This window comes from Helianthus annuus, chromosome 7 (genome assembly GCF_002127325.2).
Source record: "Helianthus annuus cultivar XRQ/B chromosome 7, HanXRQr2.0-SUNRISE, whole genome shotgun sequence".
In the NCBI taxonomy this organism is placed as follows: Eukaryota; Viridiplantae; Streptophyta; class Magnoliopsida; order Asterales; family Asteraceae; genus Helianthus; species Helianthus annuus.
In genome coordinates this window covers 44,567,168-44,584,265 of record NC_035439.2, presented here as the reverse complement: position 1 = coordinate 44,584,265, position 17,098 = coordinate 44,567,168, and the positions used below count along the sequence as shown (strand labels likewise).

The window sequence follows — 17,098 nt, the reverse complement described above, 5'->3', positions numbered from 1 at the left end:
ATTTGCAGAATATGAAAAGTACAGGAGACCAAAGTTGAAAGCAAAAAAGTTATTAGGTTAAACTGAAAAGATAAAAAGTTTAGAGCTAAAAGTTGTAACCCAAATAGTTTTGGGTTAAAAATAACACATCAAATACTTTTGAACCAAAAAGTATAAAATCAATTTTTTTTTGGGAAACTCCCTAAACATAAGTTACAACTCCTAATGCACACAAAAGTTGATAATTTATATAGTGTATAATAAAAACCCACCAGAAGGCAAAAACCTTGCTTAAGCAACCGCCAACATACCCAGACCACCTTTTTGGTGACATCCATGGCTACTCTTGGTGATATTGGGGTTTCTGCAGTCATCAACATCGTCACCGCCTTTGCTTTCTTGCTGGCTTTTGCTCTGCTTAGAATCCAACCCATTAATGACAGGGTCTACTTCCCCAAATGGTACCTAACCGGAGCTAGAGCCAGTCCTAGACACTCTGCAAATTTGGTGGCTAACTTTGTTAACCTTAACTTCAACACTTACCTCACCTTCCTTAACTGGATGCCTCAAACTCTGCGCATGAAGGAGCCCCAGATTATTGACCATGCTGGCCTTGATTCTGCTGCCTTCTTGAGGATTTACATTCTTGGGTGGGTTTTTTATATCACTACTTGAGTTTGTTTGTGAGTTTGGGATCTTTACTCATTATTATTTTTATACATATGGTTTTGTTTTAAGTTGTCACAACTTTGACCTTAGTCAAATGGTTGGTTGGTTGTTGATTGATTGTGAAATATGGAATTTTCTACTATTATGTTTCGATGTATTTTGGTACTAATACTACTAGATCTTTTGTTAAACCATGAGACTTGATTCTATATATATATATATATATATGAAATCATTTTGCGTCTTAAATTCCTTTGAAAATGATATAACACAAGGAAACAGTTATTGAAATTTTTTATGACATGATCAAACACATACATAGATTTTGATTTGAAGTTTTCTAAACGTAGAGGTGGCAAAATGCTGGCCGGGATGGTTAACTGGTGGAGAGTGGTAGCATTAGGTCTTGAATGTAATGGATAATCAACATTTTGGTCAACTAAATTTTGTTGTTACAGCAATAAATAATTCCAATTTGTGTTTGACCCATGTGAACACGTTTTCGTACTATTTACCCGTTAGTGGCAAATCGTAACTGGGTCTAACTTTCTACCTCTACTACTTATGTTGGACAACATCCAGGTTAAAGATTTTTGGGCCAACTGCAATTGTGGCATTCTTGGTTCTTATTCCAGTTAATGCATCGGGTGGGATGTTGTTTTTCCTCAGCAGAGATTTGGTCATCAGTGACATCGATAAGCTTTCAATATCAAATGTTCAGCCCAAGTCTCCAAAGTAAGCTTAAGCTTAACTTCTTCTCATTCCTGTCAAATTGAAACTGGCTACTCTATTCGTGTGTATTTTCTTGTATCCAATTGCGGTTGCTGTTTTGCGATTTCCTCACACGCATATTTCACTAGATTTACAATTGGGCTACGTCTTTTAAATTTCAGGTTTTTTGCACACATTTTTATGATGTATTTGTTCACATTTTGGGCATGCTATATGCTCTACAAGGAGTACGATGTGGTAGCATCGATGAGATTGAACTTTTTGGCTTTAAAAAGTAGGCGAGCTGAGCAGTTTACGGTATGTGTATGCTTAGTTCCTTTTCGTTCTTTTACTTTGTCTCAAAAGAGCATGCCATATGACAAGTCAAATGAGTTCCTCTTGACTATTAATTATTAAAATTAACTTGATTCATTTGATCCCCCAAGAAGAAGTCACAACATATTGACTGACTTATTAAGAAATGATTTTTTTTGGAATTTGAAAAACAAAATGTTTATGTACTGTATAGCCCATATTGAATTTAAAATAAATCAGATTCGAGTTTTCAAAATAAAAAAGTTTAAATTATGAAATATTTAACTTTTTTGTAGGTCCTGGTTAGAAATGTTCCTCATGTCCCTGGCAATTCTGTGTCTGATACAGTGAAGTGTTTCTTTAAAAAGAATCACTCAACTCACTATCTTTGTCACCAGGTTATCTCTCTCCCCTTCCATCTGTGTGTAAATATTCCGTAACCATGATACCATTTCATCTTGATCCAGACTGTCTACAACGCAAACAAATATGCAAGAGCAGTAAGGAAAAGGCAGAAATTGCAAAATAAATTAGATTACAACCAGCTTAAGTTGGAAAGACATCCCAACACACGTCCAACAAGAAAGGTAGCACTCACAAATAATAGAGGCGGGTTGGGTAATGGCTCGGACCATGCACCATTTATACGGTTTGGATTGGGTTGATCCGGTAACTTTTTATCCAAATTTAATAAACAAATGTGTAAATTTGATCTCATAAGTTATATTATTACGGATATAATAAGAGAGTGAGAGAGATTTAATGTACTAAGAATACACTTTGGGCCCTTTCCAACCCATTTGTTAATACATAATCCAATTGCCCCTCATAAGTGAAATGGTCAAAGCTATATACCGTGAAGTATTGAAATTTCCAAATTATATAACCTTTCAGACGGGCTTGCTTGGACTTTGGGGTGAGAAACTAGATTCCATAGAATACTATCAACAAAAGATTAAAGAGCTCGATGAAAAGGTAAGTGAAATAGGCTGAATCGTACCTACAATCTCTATTTTATCTTTTTGAGCATTTGTAGTTGATAGCTATATTCAAATTCATAATATTACAAAAAGGAAAGGTTGCTTCGTGTTTCGTCTGTCATCTAATCCATACAAAAGTTCCTACTTGGTTCTTTTAACTGAACTGAACTTTGAAAGCGTAAAAATTGAGCATACTTTAAAGTCATTTCTTGTTTTATTGCAAGTAAATTTGATTACTTTACTAAATTATGATTATGTTACAAGATGATTTAGTTTTTACTAACCCGTTGAAAATATCATGACAAACGACCTTTGACTTGCATTTCTTTATTGGTTACAGAAGTAAATTGTTTTTTTCTTTTTCTTTTTATGTTGAGAAACCAGAAGTAATTTAGTTAAAGAGTTAAATGGACAAGTAAGGTATGTTGGGTGACAGGTCAAAACGTATTGGGTTGGATAGGTTAACCCGCCAACACTTTATTATTGTTCAACATGTTTTGATTGTTATGATAACTTAAATGTATTAAGATTTTTTTACATATTGATGAAATAATATGTAATCGTTCTGAATAGATTGACTTAGGAGGATGAGAACACCTGATTAGAACGTTGAGCGACTTCATTGGTTAAACTCCATTGATTAGAATTATTTCAGTTTTAAATTTACTATTTGAGTTTTTCATAATTTGTTTAGTTTATCATCTAATTTGTAATGTCTTGTTGAAAAAGTAGTTAACAATGGAGCATCAGAAGATTCTGAAAGACCCGAAACGCATAATGTCAGCCGCATTTGTATCATTCAACTCCCGGTGGGGTGCAGCGGTGTGTGCTCAAACACAACAAAGCAAAAATCCGATTCTATGGTTGACAGATTGGGCCCCTGAACCTCGTGACGTTTACTGGAAAAATCTTGCTATACCCTTCATTTCTTTGAGCATCCGTAAACTAGTTATATCATTGGCAGTCTTTGCTTTAGTGTTCTTCTACATAATACCCATTACATTTGTTCAGTCACTGGCCAATCTTGAAGGTCTTGAAAGAGTTGTTCCTTTTCTCAGGCCCATTCTTGAATGGTAAGTAAATAAAGTTTTAATCTTTCTGCAAAGAGTAGGCAATTTCAGCCCCTTTACTAATGAATCGCTTGGTTGGGGTTATGCTTTTAGTCGTTTTACCTATTGATTTGTCACAACATTTTTACTATTACAAATGATTGAATCATCTGATTCTTAAATATATGAATGTGCGCAGGAGCTTTATCAAGTCATTCCTTCAAGGTTTTCTTCCGGGTCTTGCTCTAAAGGTTTTTCTATGGCTTCTTCCTGGTATTCTTATGACCATGTCAAAAATTGAAGGGCACGTTGCATTTTCCGTATTGGAAAGGAGTACGGCCGCCAAATACTACTTTTTCATGCTGGTAAATGTTTTCTTAGGGAGTATTGTCGCTGGAACAGCAATTCAACAGCTTCATTCTTTCCTTCATCAATCTCCCACACAGTAATATTCCCTTCTTACAAAATCTTTTTAGATGGGTATTGTATTATAACTTTTTTTTAATTTAATTTAATGATAAATGAGGTTGTTTTTTTTTTTTTTTATAGGATTCCAAGGACAATAGGGGTATCGATTCCAATGAAGGCTACTTTCTTCATTACATACATAATGGTTGATGGATGGGCAGGTATGGCTGGGGAGATTCTTCGGTTAAAGCCTTTAATCATGTTTCATCTCAAGAACACGTTAATGGTAAAAACCGAAAGAGATAGACTAAAAGCAATGAACCCCAAAAGCATAGATTTCCCCGAAGCTATTCCGTCTCTTCAACTATACTTTCTTATGGGAGCCGTTTATGCTGTTGTCACCCCCATCCTTCTACCTTTTATACTCATCTTCTTTGCATTTGCATACTTTGTTTACCGTCACCAGGTAAACCCGGAGATTCTTGGTCTATAATTTATAAATCACACTTGAAACCTCTCCTTGAATATTATATGTGACCATGTGTAGTGTTTTTGTACTCAGGGTATATGTGTAATTCTGTTTTTATATGTGGAGGCAGGTAATTAATGTGTACAATCAACGATATGAGAGTGCTGCTGCATTCTGGCCACATGTTCATCATAGGATAATAGCGAGCTTGTTGATATCTCAGCTTCTTTTGTTGGGACTTCTTAGCACAAAAAAGGCTGCAAATTCTACTCCTTTGCTTGTCGTATTACCGATTTTGACTGTAACGTTTCATAAATTCTGCAAGAGCCGGTTCGAACCTGCTTTCCGAAAATACCCTCTCGAAGTAAGCTCACAGTAATAGCATCGACTAAAACAGTAAAGGAGATATTTATGGGCGGGTTATTAGATATAAGCTTTGGTCAAACCCTTCGGGCTTTGATCCATTTCCTTTATATCTAAAGTCTTTGCATTGACCCGTTTGGGATCCTGACCCATTCATAAATAAATCGATGAAAAAACGCCATCTCTAATCAATCATTCAGTTCTGAAACAAGTAAACAAGCAGTATGATTTGACTATTGGTTTGTTGTGGTTCAGGAAGCCGTGGAGAAGGACACACAAGACGAAGTTTCTGAACCTGTAAACGACATGAAATCCTACTTGTGTGAAGCCTACTTACATCCAGTTTTACGTTCCATTGAAGAATTTGAGCTTTTCGAGCTCGGGGTTGACAATAATCGAGCTCACATCCCAAGTCAAGTAGCCACCGAACTGGAACCTGTTTCTGGTTCTGGTTCTGGTTCACATTCCCCAAAAGAAGAAAACAAAGTGGCTCCTAAAAGGCAGGATCTTGAAGTTGTAGTTGAGCAACATGACAAGACTTGAGCCTAAATGTTGATGTTATGTACCACGCCTGACCTTTAACTGAATGTAGCTTCCATAACCTAACAGTGTCAGAAGTAGGGTTTTGTAACCACTCCAGAACTACTATTATAACTTGCTCATGTTTATTGTTTTTTACATGTCAAAGGAAAAAAAAATAGTAATTTTCGTGTGAGGGATCGATCATAAAACCAATTAAATGATGTGACTTGTCTACGCCCCAAGTATTATTATTCAACGTATACAAATTCAGGGAATAGTGCTTTTCACCTATTGGGTGAAATGTGTGGTGCTGATCATCTATTGGCAGCTGCCTGGCACTCTCCTATTGGCCAAACAAATTTACGATTTTATCCCACTTTAAATCTACGATTTTGCCATCAGTTCAAAATTATGTTTTTACCCCTACTTAAAAATAAATTTACGCTTTTGCTCCCAGCTAAAAATTTCAATTTTGTCCGCGGTTCAAATTTACCATTTTGCCCCGTTTAAATTTACAGTTTTGTCAATAGTTTTTTCCCCTTAAAATTACAATTTTGCCATCAGTTATTATGTTTTTACCCCCACATAAAATAAATTTACACTTTTACTCCCAGCTAAAAATTCCAATTTTGCCATTGGTTCAAATTTACGATTTTGCCCCGTTTAAATTTACAGTTTTGCCATTAGGTTTTTTTCCTCACAGCCAAGTTACGATTTTGCCCTCAACTTAAATTTACATTTTCTCCATCGTTTTTGTTTGTTTTCCTGGTTAAATTATAATTTTTGCCCCCAGTGAAAATTACAGTCATGCCGGCTGCCGGCAGCTGCCTGCCACTCCCCCATTGGTCCATTAGTTCAAACTTATGTTTTCCCATCGTTTTAGTTTTTTTAGCAAAACTATATTTTTTTTTTGTTTTAATTGGTTGACTCTATTTAAATTTTTTCGGTGTCAAGGAGCTGCCTAACACTCGCTCATTAGTCCTGAAAAATTACAGTTTTGCCATGAGCCAAAAATTATGGTCTTATTATCGTTTTAGTTTTTTTCTAGCAAAATTATCGTAGTGTCTTTTTAATTGATTGAGAATTATTCGGCAATCGCCCCGCAATGCGGGCGGTGCAACTACTAGTTTATTTATATGAGCAAGAACATAACCTTAGGAAGGTTTTACTTGTGCATTACTTTATGTGACATCTATTACGAGAAAGGGGTGAGTCCTTTTTCTAGTATGATGAGGAAGAGGGTGGGAACAGGGAATCTAAGGGGGTGTTTGGGGTTCCTTCTATTTCAACTTATTGATTTATTTTAGGCAAAAGGGACTTTTCAAAGTGTTTGGAATTCCTTTGTGTGTGAGTGAATAAGTCAATAAGTTAGGAAATCCTGGCTTATTACTTCTCAAATAAGTTGAAAAGTCATTTTCAAAAGAAAAGCCAAACATGCACTAAGAAAAAAATGTTGAGTGACAAAACATTCTTCTTCGATCACGATCTCAAAGATTAAATAATCTTGAAATTGACAAGGAATGTATTATAAAAGATGGAAGAAATAATGAAACATGCTCGTGAATTGTGAGAGGTGGTAATTTCATAATGTCTTCTTTCTTTGGATGAGTTTGGGTGCACTAACAAACCTGACGGCAATGGGATTAAAAAATACTTTTCAGTTAAGAGTGTTCATAAACATAATCATCTTTGCATTCTTCCCGACGACTTAAGGCGAGATTCTTCCCGACGACTTAAGGCCTAATGCGATGGAACTGATTCATCTCTCTTAAGGGACCATTATTCTTAGATGGAGGGGTGGCTAGGCCGAATTTGGTTAACAGAGGTCCCTTCTGTTTTATACAAACGAGCCAGAAACGATGGATCATTTGTTTGGGGATTGTGAAATTGTCGCCAGGACTTGGAGTTCGATCGAGAGGTGGGTAAACTTGAAGTTTACGATCAATCGATATCACTTACTGGATGGATGCAGATGCGCTATTTTTATGAGGACTTGGTGGATGAGTGTCGCGTTAGAAATGATTTGTTTTCGAGAACACCATAACCATTATACCATTTTCAATTCTATTGTAAATTATTCTAATTTGTGGTTTGTAAATATGAACTACAAAGTTAAAATAAAATGGGCTGCTTAGCTTCAAAACCCAGCAATGGCATTGTATTTTTTTTCCAACCGGTTTCTTGCTAGTCTGTCTAAATAGAATTTTAATCATGTAGAAGAATATAAAACATATAACGAGTGACGGTCTTTAACTTTTAAATAGGAGGGTTAGAGAAAACGTTTCAAAGAAAAAATAGGGTGGGATGAGGGGACTTTATACATATAAACTTTTCGGTAAAATTTACATTTGAGAAAAGTGTTCGGATAGTCTAAGTGGTTTGCTCAGATTTCACCTTTAGTCCCTAACTTTCTAAAATTACAGCTATAGTCCCCAACTTTTGCAATTTCGTTCTCGGATAGTCCCTGAAGTGGATGGGTGTTAGTTTTTAGGGTTAAGTGGGTGTGAAATGACTAAAGTGCCTTTAATATTGTCACCACCATTGATCGCCGTCAATATTGTTTTCACCACCATACCACTGCCATTTAGCCCCCTGCAAGTAATATTTGTCTTCCTATTTTTTTGTTAATCCCCTCCATTAATGCCCTTCATCTCCACCTTCATCTTCTTCATTACGTGACCACCGACCGCCACTACCGGAAACCTGCAACTTGCATGAATGGTGGGTAAAGTGTGGTCACCGGAAAAACGAAATGCCGAAAAAATAATCCAACTCGCATGACTCTGTACTTTTTCATCAGATTCTAGCATGTGTGTGTGTATATATATAGGGTAAGGATAGTGTAAAAAGGGCCTAAAGTGTGAGAAGTGTATTATAACACTATATATAATACTATATAACACCATATAAACATCGTATAACAATATGTAACACCATATAATACCATAAAATACTATGTAACACTATATAACATTATATAACAAATATAACACTATACATCTATCATAGACATGCTATCAGACAAACTATAGTGTTATATTTCTTATATAATGTTATATAGTGTTACATAGTATTATATGGTATTATATGGTGTTACATATTGTTATACGGTATTTATATGGTGTTATATAGTATTTACAGGATCCTCTACCTATATATATATATATATATATATATATATAGGACAAAGATCCGTTAGGAACCACCCTTTATTGCGAGAACCGCGAGAACCAGTGTGAACACAAACAGTAATACCTAAAAAAATCTAAAAAACACCCAAAAAATTTTTTTTATTTTTTTACTATTTTTTATATAAAAATCGCTACTTTTAGTATCCAAAAAAAAATTTAAAATTTTTTTTTAAAAAAAAAGTTTTTTTTTTTGCTACTAAAAGTAGCGATTTGAACATAAAAATAGTAAAAAAATAAAAAAAAAATTTAGATTTTTTTTTGATTTTTTTAGATTTTTTAGGTTTTTTGGGGGTTTAGTTTTTAGCATTTTAGCTTGGGGGTGGTGGGGGGGGGGTTAGGTTTTTTTTTAGGTTTTTTGAGGATTTTAGTTTTTAGCATTTAGCTTGGGGGGGTGGGGGGTTTAGGTTTTTGGGGGGTGGGGTTAGGTTTTTTAGGTTCTTTTAGCTATTTTAGGTTGTGTTCACATTGATTCTCTCGGTTCTCGCAATAAGGTGGTTCTCGCATGAACCTTACTCTATATATATATATATATATATACCTAGATTGACTCTAACACAAATTACACAGATTTGAATAAATTTAAAACTCAAAATATGAGTTATCATATCTGCAGCTTTCTCGTTCAATCCCCTGCTTCAATAGCCAATTTGGTATTGATGGACTTAACCCAATCAATTAAACCATTAATTTTGTGGCCCCTTAAGATTAAACTCAACATTTGTCACCTTTTTTGAGACATTGTCTTATCCGCCCATCACGCAGCATGGTCGAGTCAGAAAAAATCAGCTATAAGACATTGGTTTTGTTGTTTGACACCCAAATACAAAAAAAAAAAAAAAATGGAATTTGAGAGAAACCCATACCAAGAAACAAGACCTAAAGGTGAAATCTTCGGTGGAAATTTGGAAATCTTGAAAACTAATGAAAGGTGTCCACAGGGTCTCTTGGTGGTGATGGTGACGGTGATTGTAGAGGGTGGAGGGGTTGAAGATGGTGGGGTGGGTCTCACAAAGATGGTGGGAAAGCGTTGATTGGGTTAGGGTGGGATGGGGTGGGGTCCACTTTATTTATTAAATGATTAATTACATTTATTAATTTTTTTAATTGTAAGGGCCTTTTAGTCATTTCAAATCCATTTAACTGAACAAACTAACCCTCATCCATGCTAGGGACTATCCGGGAACGAAATTGCAAATGTTGGGGACTATAGCTGTAACTTTAAAAAGTTAGGGACTAAAAATGAAAAATAAGCAAACCACAGGGACTATCCGAACATTTTTCTTTACATTTCAAAGTGGAAAAACATAACCGGGGGGAGGGGGGCTAAGATTCTCCCTTGTATTTAACTAAATGTGTTGAGCGAGTTAACATGAATACCATTGATTAATTAAAATTGGTGAACACACAACCTATTTAGTAAACCGTTTGTATCCTAGCAGTATCGAAGTTCGATGGAAATATGTCCTTTCGGGTAAGGTTTGGGGTTTTAGTCGTAGAGTAGATAAAATGTATACATGTAAGAGTATGATTAGAATGCGTGTTAGTTTTTTTTTTTCTTTTTTTTTCTGAATGGAAAATGTTATACTATACTCTAATTTACACCAACTATCTTTGTCACACCCTCAAATTTCCATATGAGGAGTACCACCGTGAGCCGTGTGACTGTCCAGGATCAAGCCACCAATTACATTGAACATTTAATATAAGTAACATAAAAACCATCACCAATGCGATCAGTGACATAACGTTTAAGTCTAAAACATAACAAGTTTGAAATAGTTCCAAAACGTAGCAAGTTTAACAAAATAAGGTTCGAGCGTTTAGCGGAAGCGTTAAGTTCATAAGTAGCTTAAAAACATAAGTTCAAAAGTAGAAATCCGATAACGGATTCTAGACGACCACCACAACATTCGTTTATATAGAAATGAAGGTCCAAGCATGTTTGCCAAGTGGCGGACATGCACATGCATGCGCGACAAGTAGAAGAAGACTTGTTTTTGTTTGGTGTTTCCTATTTTCACTGAAATAAATCGCTAAACTAGTAAAAATCTACAAAAACTAGTAAAAATGAATACATATGTATTTTTTTCTAAGTTTTGGTAAAAATAAGAGTAAAAAAGTCTTTATTTATATAACTTGTTTTTGATGAAATAAATCAAAATGGGTAAACTCGCAATTTTAATATTTGAAGGAAAAGGATATATGCAATTTTAATAGTTAAGAAAGGGGATATATGCAATTTTAATTTTAGGTTAGGTAAATACGCAATTAAGCAGTTTTTTAAAGGGAAAATAATTCATTAAAATCCTTTTGAGGACATATCGTTTCACTATAATCCCCATGTTAACATAACTTATAGTCCCTATATGGACTTATATTTTCCTTTCCGTTCCCGCGTGAACTAGCATTATTTAGAGTCCCTATAAGGACCTATCTAATCTAAATAGTCCGAGTATGGAAATTTGTTTATTATAATCCTTAATATCTCTTTTCCCCCTTCCTATGGATATGGTGCACGTGTCGAAAATGAGCCATGGTGCTTCAGTTGACCTCAAACCCCATTGGGCTAACAACTTTGTTACCACTAAACTAACTGAATTATATCATATTCATGTCTGACTGGCTATTTTAATAAATTGTACATGAAAAACTTGCTACCTCAAAAGGTATAACTCAATAAAAACTTCTCTCTTGTAAAATCTTTGCCCTGTCACTGCAACATATTAAATCGTGTGAACTCATTCTCTTCTTCTAAAATGACTCATTTCAGCTGCTAGAGCTCATTTCTATTAGAACTCATTTTGATTGACCCAGACACCTGCCTTGTCAGGCTTAGTTTTATGTATTTGAGTGAACCAGAAAACTTCTTATCCAACAGTCAAGAGAAATTATAACCAATAGTAAATGGGTTGTAAACCCGGAAGCAATTTCTACAACAAAAGCCTTATTCCTTGATTTTTCTACTACTCGATCAGACAAACGAATGTTAAAACTTATAAAAAGAAAATGCAGTCAAAATGTTTTGTTTACTGTTGCTATAACCAATCATACATACATATAAGATTCAAGTATTATACCATCCATCACATAACAAGCCAAGCCGTAACCAATGCAAATACGCCATTCTAACTCAATACACCGCATCACTTGTTCCCACGAAAATACATGTAAACTTTCTGTATAAACCAACAAAAAAAAGTTGAGAAAAATGCCAAGAATTGAATTGAATTGAATTGAAAAGGAGTAGTCTTTTCTAACCTGAAGCACCCAGAAGCTTAATAGTGATTCTAAGCAAAATAATCCAAATCCAACCAGATAGAAGATCTACAACAACAAAATCGGTTATGTGTGTCGACAATGGTCAACTGTCTCGTATGTAAGTAAGGTAAGGACTTACCCCCGCTAGTGCATGGTCAGAAAAGACATCAATCGCAGCTAGGATGCCCCTGGATATTAACTAGAATTAGAAGATGAAAATCGATTACCCTATAAGGTTAGGAAAAGAAGAAAACTTACGTTAAAGACTTCCCGTGGAAGACTATTGGAGGAGCAATAGCAGCAAATATACAAAACCCAAGATGGAGCTAAAAATGACGATGAATTAAGAGAAATTATTTCAAATCAGCCACCAGAACCGAACCAGACCAAACCAAACCAAATAATAATATAATATCTTACCAGGTAGAACATGAAAAACCAACCAAATTTCATAGCACTGTCAGTCCTGCAGAATCAAAATGATTAGCAAGATCATGTAATAAACGGACTAGGGAAGTAAATGGCGAGCAAAAAAAAATTTGTGAAGTCGGGTGTTCTTTTTATTCAAAACTTTTTTCTCAAGTCATAGCGGCGGTGAGCCGGTGATGAGAGACCAAAAAAAAAAAGATATAATGAAGAAAAAGGCAAATGCAATAAAAGTTAGAACAAAGGTTCGGGAGCCGAAGGTTGATTCACATAAAATCTTATCATGGAAATTTAAACTGTTGCTATTTTCATATGGGTAGCAGTAACCATGTTATATTTTCAAAGGATCGTCAAACTCTTACTGTGTTCTTATCCAAAGATCCACTCTAATGAACTAAAAATTTCAAAGGGCTACTCAACCCAGTCAAAGTCAAAACACACCACTAACCTAAGGTAAATTTTGAGCCAGAAAGTAGTTTTCAATAAACTGTAACTGTTGTTTAGCAAGCAAATACCTCATTGCACGATACAGTGGCCTGTACCATAATACATAGGAAAGGGGTACTCCAAGAAGTTCATAGATTACTGCAAGGAAAAAGATCTTGACGCCTGTACAGGGAAACACATACCGGCTCAGAACCTCACAATGCCTTAATTCACACCAATAAATATATTAACTTACCACCGCCTTTGATCCAACACACAATCACTGCTATCACGTTAAATGTAAGGCACAGAACTAGACCTGCATGGAAAGGGTTGATACAACAATAATAACAATATTTAGTTATTGTACGATCAACTTTTGTTAAGATACGAAATAATTGCAATACATGTATCCGTGCTTAAATATAACCAAATGAACAAAAATCAGCATTGCAACTCAGATAAATTTGTATCCAGTGAAATAACTGTGTTCCTTTCGAACAAAACAAAAAGCCAGAAAGTGTGTGCTTCGATCATGCTGCTTTTAGATCACTAAATATAAGAGTGTCTTTCAAAATGAACAATATAAAGCGAAAACAGAGATTCTCCAATAGATTTCCTACAAAATATATCATTCAAAGAGCTAAAACATGGAATTCGTACCTAACCAGCTTGCAAAAGCCAAATACTGCAACTTTTGAGCATGGACTGGAATCTCATTGGCTATATCATGATGAATTATTGGAAAAAATGGAGGCCAGTTTCTATCATCCTCAGGGATGGCCGCTGTTTTCAAAGGTAATGAAATTAAACTTTAAAATTGTGTCCCGATACAAAAGTATAGTTCAAGCAAAAAATAATTAAACAGAAATAATCACCGCCAGCAACAGCTTGTTCTCTTCGTTTGATGTCCTGTAAGATAAATGGTAATGGGTAACTTGAAGTTATTCTAATAAATAAATACAAGACAAACTTATAGCTGTGGTAACTTGCATCTCCTTGATAAAAGAACAATGTTTTGCCCTTATCCGCAAAGGAAAAAGGAAATGCCACACATACTAGAAATGCGGATGAAAACTTGTAATCTGAAAAAAAAAAAAAAAAAGAGAGTACTGCAAAACCAACATTTTCTCGTCTCTTCAAGTCAGATTCCCAGTTTGAAAGTTCTGTTGCTTTTTTCTTTGGGTCCTAGAACATGAAACCAGTGAATCAGTAAGCATCCTAACAGAGAGCTCAAAGAAACTATGCATATTATATTACACTCACTGAATCCAATGGTATGTCAACAGTTGCATCATGCTTTTGACCAAAACCTAGAGTAGTAGCAACCATCTGAGGGATACGGGATTTTGATCCAGGGGCAGCATTTGCATTTGCATTCTGCAATCAAGTCATAAAATGAGAAGAAAGTCCAGACTGCAGCTAAGTCCATTGTGAAAACTGAAGGCAATTTTAAAGATTATCGTCAAGGGTGTCATGGCAACCAAAATTGATATGGATTTGTTTATATTCATAGTCATGCAAAAGTGTTATGTTAAACTAAAAGTAAAATGGTATCAGCAAATTCAACATTGGATCTACTCTATTCGATTGTACTTGTAGTGTTGAATAGAGCAAGGGTAGTGAAGTGAAATCTATACCTAATGAATATTGAATAAGTAACTGCCAGTGCCACAACTCTCTTCACCCCTTGTCTCATTTCACCCTTTAGTATTCTATTTCTTAACTTGAAAAAGTTCTATTTATACGTAATTTCAATCATATTTTATCTCAAAATATCTTTGTTTCATGACTAACTATTTCATATTTGTTTTATTCACGGGTTTGTAACCTATAAAACACAATTTCAGTTTGGTTGCGCTGGGACAATCTAATTACAGGTGATTTATACACAAAATAAAAAGGAGGTGTAGTTGGAAAATCTTTATTTAAACATTTGGCAGTGGGATAATGAGTTTGGTCCATGGAATTCCTATAATTAATTTGTAAATGAAGACGATTGATTGAGCAATGAATTAGGGGATCTAGAAAAACAAAGAAAGATGATATTATTTTGTGGTAAGGATCTCTCTCTCTCTCTCTCTCTCTCTCTCTCTCTCTCTCTCTCTCTAAATAGAGAAATATATAACAAATTAAAAACAAAGGTTTACACACTGATAAGCAATTGGAGTGGTATAAAAAAATAAAAAAAAAACAGGAGGGGAGGGGATGAGTTTTAATCTCATGGTTAGATGAGAAACTTAAATCACACATCGCATCTAATGCTATTGACGAAACACATTACAATTGAGTAGATCTGGAACTGAAAGTCACAAATGAATTTGCAAAAATATATTTAAGAGCTAGAAAGTAGGCAGATCTAGAGATTACCGAAAATGGATTGACGTCTTCAGCAGCAAATGGATTCGCATCTTCAGAGCGACTCATGCTTGATTTTGCAGAAATAATAACTTCCGCAGATACAGAGAGAGAGAGGTTTGTTGTTTTCGTTTCGTCTATCTCACTCACTCTTAATCTTTCTTTAGAATGTGCGTATGTAAGTATGCCTTCTGATTATCTGTCATGGAGCAGGATGATGATATTCCGTTATTTCCAGTTTTGGCCCCTTTGGTTTATTCCCATTGGAGTAAACTACCATTTTGGTCCCTGAGGTTTGTCACTTTTACCATTTTAGTCCAAATTTAAAACCTTTTGTATTTGAGTCGCTGTGATTTCATTTTTATTGCCATTTTGGTCAAAAGCAAAGTCAGCTCAGATTTCTAAAAAAAACCTGGTTTTTGTCCTTTTCTGAAGGGCATTTTGGTCATTTTGCACATCTGCCCAACTACCCACCCCCACCCCCTCTCATTTTCTTCTTTTCCCTTCTGCCTTCATCTTTTTCCCTTAACTATCACAATAAACCCCAGCTGACACCCTCACTCCCTTCTCTCTCTCTTTGCTCACCAGTCACCGAAGCTGGCGGCGTCGATCATCGGCCGATACACCGATACACCCCACCCCGCCTACTTCCTCTCTAAAATACACCCCCCCATCTCTCTCTCTCTCGTTTTTCTGGCGACCTGCCGGCGAATGATGACTGGTGTTGTTGTTGTTGTTGTTAATGATATTGATGATAGTGATGGCGGCGCTGGAGGTGTTTGGGTTACGAAGATGATGATTACAATGATGATGATTCACGGCGAGTTCGGGGTACGGTTCACGAGTTCGGGTTACAACAGTGGAGGTATTTGGTTGGGTGCGATAGCGGCGGCAGTGGTATGTTTCCGACAAGCTTTTCCGGTAGACCCCCACCTCTTCATACATATCTCTTCCCATGTTTCAGTTATTTTTCTGATGATTGAAGATGATGGTGATTTCCTATTCCGTTACTTACACACTCTTGAGACCCGATAAATTTGTCCCAACCAAAATTCAACTTATTCCACGATCGTTTTACCCAAAACACCATAATCTTTTCCTGTTTCTCACCGAAACATATTTATATCAATCAAAACCCGTTTTTCCTTGAAAACAGTTTAAGTCATATACCTTTCCAAATCCATGTTTTCCATAAAACATATTATATTATCAAAAAATCATATTTTCCATGAAAATACATTTTGCATATTCAAAAGCATAATTTATACAAAAACGTATACTTATCTTTCATAATGACGTGATTTTTCCCCAAAACAATGTATAAAACATAAAAAAGTGGGGCTTAATGATACTCACTAAAACATATTTATTCAAAAGTATGTTTCATACTAAACATTAATTTATTCTTTTTAATGACGCGTTCTTCCCCAAAACAGTGTATAAAATAGTAAAAAGAGGGCTTTCCGTGACACTCACCTTTGGGTGCGTTTTTATTATCGCAATTCCTCAGTTTGAATCTACATATCCTAATTTAAATAGGAATGATTTAATAACTAATTGTTCTACAAACAATTTAGTTTCTCCAATACTTAGAATTCTCACATACCTTTAAGATTTTCACGAAAAATCTTTGTTTTGATTATGTTGGCATTTATATATATATATATAGGATTAGGATCAAGAGTGAACAACTTCTTGAGAGTGAACTGAGTGAAGTAATCTTGGTCCTTGATCATTTTTTAGATTAAAAGGGTAAGATTGACATTACCCAAGTATGTTTAATTAAAATCCCTTAATTTTCTAATCTCTTAACTCTTTTTCTCTCTCTCATTTTTAATTATTTCTCCATTATTTCTTTATCCATAGATTTTGTTTTAATTTTAACTTGAATACTGTTTTTCTTTTATTACCCGTATATATATATATATATATATATATATATATATACACACAGTTTAATTGAGAAGAAAAAGA

At 35.1% G+C, this 17,098-nt stretch overlaps 2 protein-coding genes across 3 annotated transcripts; one reads left to right on the top strand and one right to left on the bottom strand.

Moving 5' to 3' along the window:
• Positions 1-256: 256 nt before the first annotated feature.
• On the top strand, positions 257-5,623 carry LOC110868246 (CSC1-like protein At1g32090). 2 transcript variants are annotated; one of them, XM_022117368.2, is made up of 11 exons: positions 257-629; positions 1,231-1,383; positions 1,542-1,677; positions 1,971-2,072; positions 2,142-2,261; positions 2,569-2,649; positions 3,387-3,727; positions 3,903-4,148; positions 4,253-4,577; positions 4,711-4,944; positions 5,199-5,623. In XM_022117368.2, the coding sequence occupies exons 1-11, from the start codon at positions 316-318 to the stop codon at positions 5,484-5,486; spliced, it is 2,340 nt and encodes a 779-aa protein (XP_021973060.1). In that variant the 5' UTR covers positions 257-315; the 3' UTR covers positions 5,487-5,623. The 2 variants fall into 2 exon arrangements, with proteins under 2 accessions (XP_021973060.1, XP_021973061.1); XM_022117369.2 differs by lacking the exon at positions 2,142-2,261.
• A 5,911-nt stretch (positions 5,624-11,534) lies between these two features.
• LOC110868245 (secretory carrier-associated membrane protein 4) lies at positions 11,535-15,327 on the bottom strand. The gene is made up of 12 exons (XM_022117367.2): positions 15,137-15,327; positions 14,033-14,146; positions 13,892-13,954; positions 13,645-13,678; positions 13,430-13,552; positions 13,023-13,085; positions 12,856-12,949; positions 12,335-12,380; positions 12,173-12,240; positions 12,054-12,102; positions 11,915-11,980; positions 11,535-11,832 (listed from the first exon to the last, which is right to left on the bottom strand). The coding sequence occupies exons 1-12, from the start codon at positions 15,191-15,193 to the stop codon at positions 11,800-11,802; spliced, it is 810 nt and encodes a 269-aa protein (XP_021973059.1). The 5' UTR covers positions 15,194-15,327; the 3' UTR covers positions 11,535-11,799.
• Between the last annotated feature and the right edge of the window lie 1,771 nt (positions 15,328-17,098).

Excerpts from the sequence above, each read along its gene's own strand:
- LOC110868246 (XM_022117368.2), top strand. The coding sequence starts at position 316 with ATGGCTACTCTTGGTGATATTGGGGTTTCTGCAGTCATCAACATCGTC. Across the intron at positions 1,678-1,970 it reads GGCGAGCTGAGCAGTTTACG|GTCCTGGTTAGAAATGTTCC; the intron begins GTATGTGTATGC and ends ACTTTTTTGTAG. Across the intron at positions 2,650-3,386 it reads TTAAAGAGCTCGATGAAAAG|TTAACAATGGAGCATCAGAA; the intron begins GTAAGTGAAATA and ends TTGAAAAAGTAG.
- LOC110868245 (XM_022117367.2), bottom strand. The coding sequence starts at position 15,193 with ATGAGTCGCTCTGAAGATGCGAATCCATTTGCTGCTGAAGACGTCAAT. Across the intron at positions 13,955-14,032 it reads TTGACATACCATTGGATTCA|GACCCAAAGAAAAAAGCAAC; the intron begins GTGAGTGTAATA and ends TTCATGTTCTAG. Across the intron at positions 13,086-13,429 it reads GGCTTTTGCAAGCTGGTTAG|GTCTAGTTCTGTGCCTTACA; the intron begins GTACGAATTCCA and ends CTTTCCATGCAG.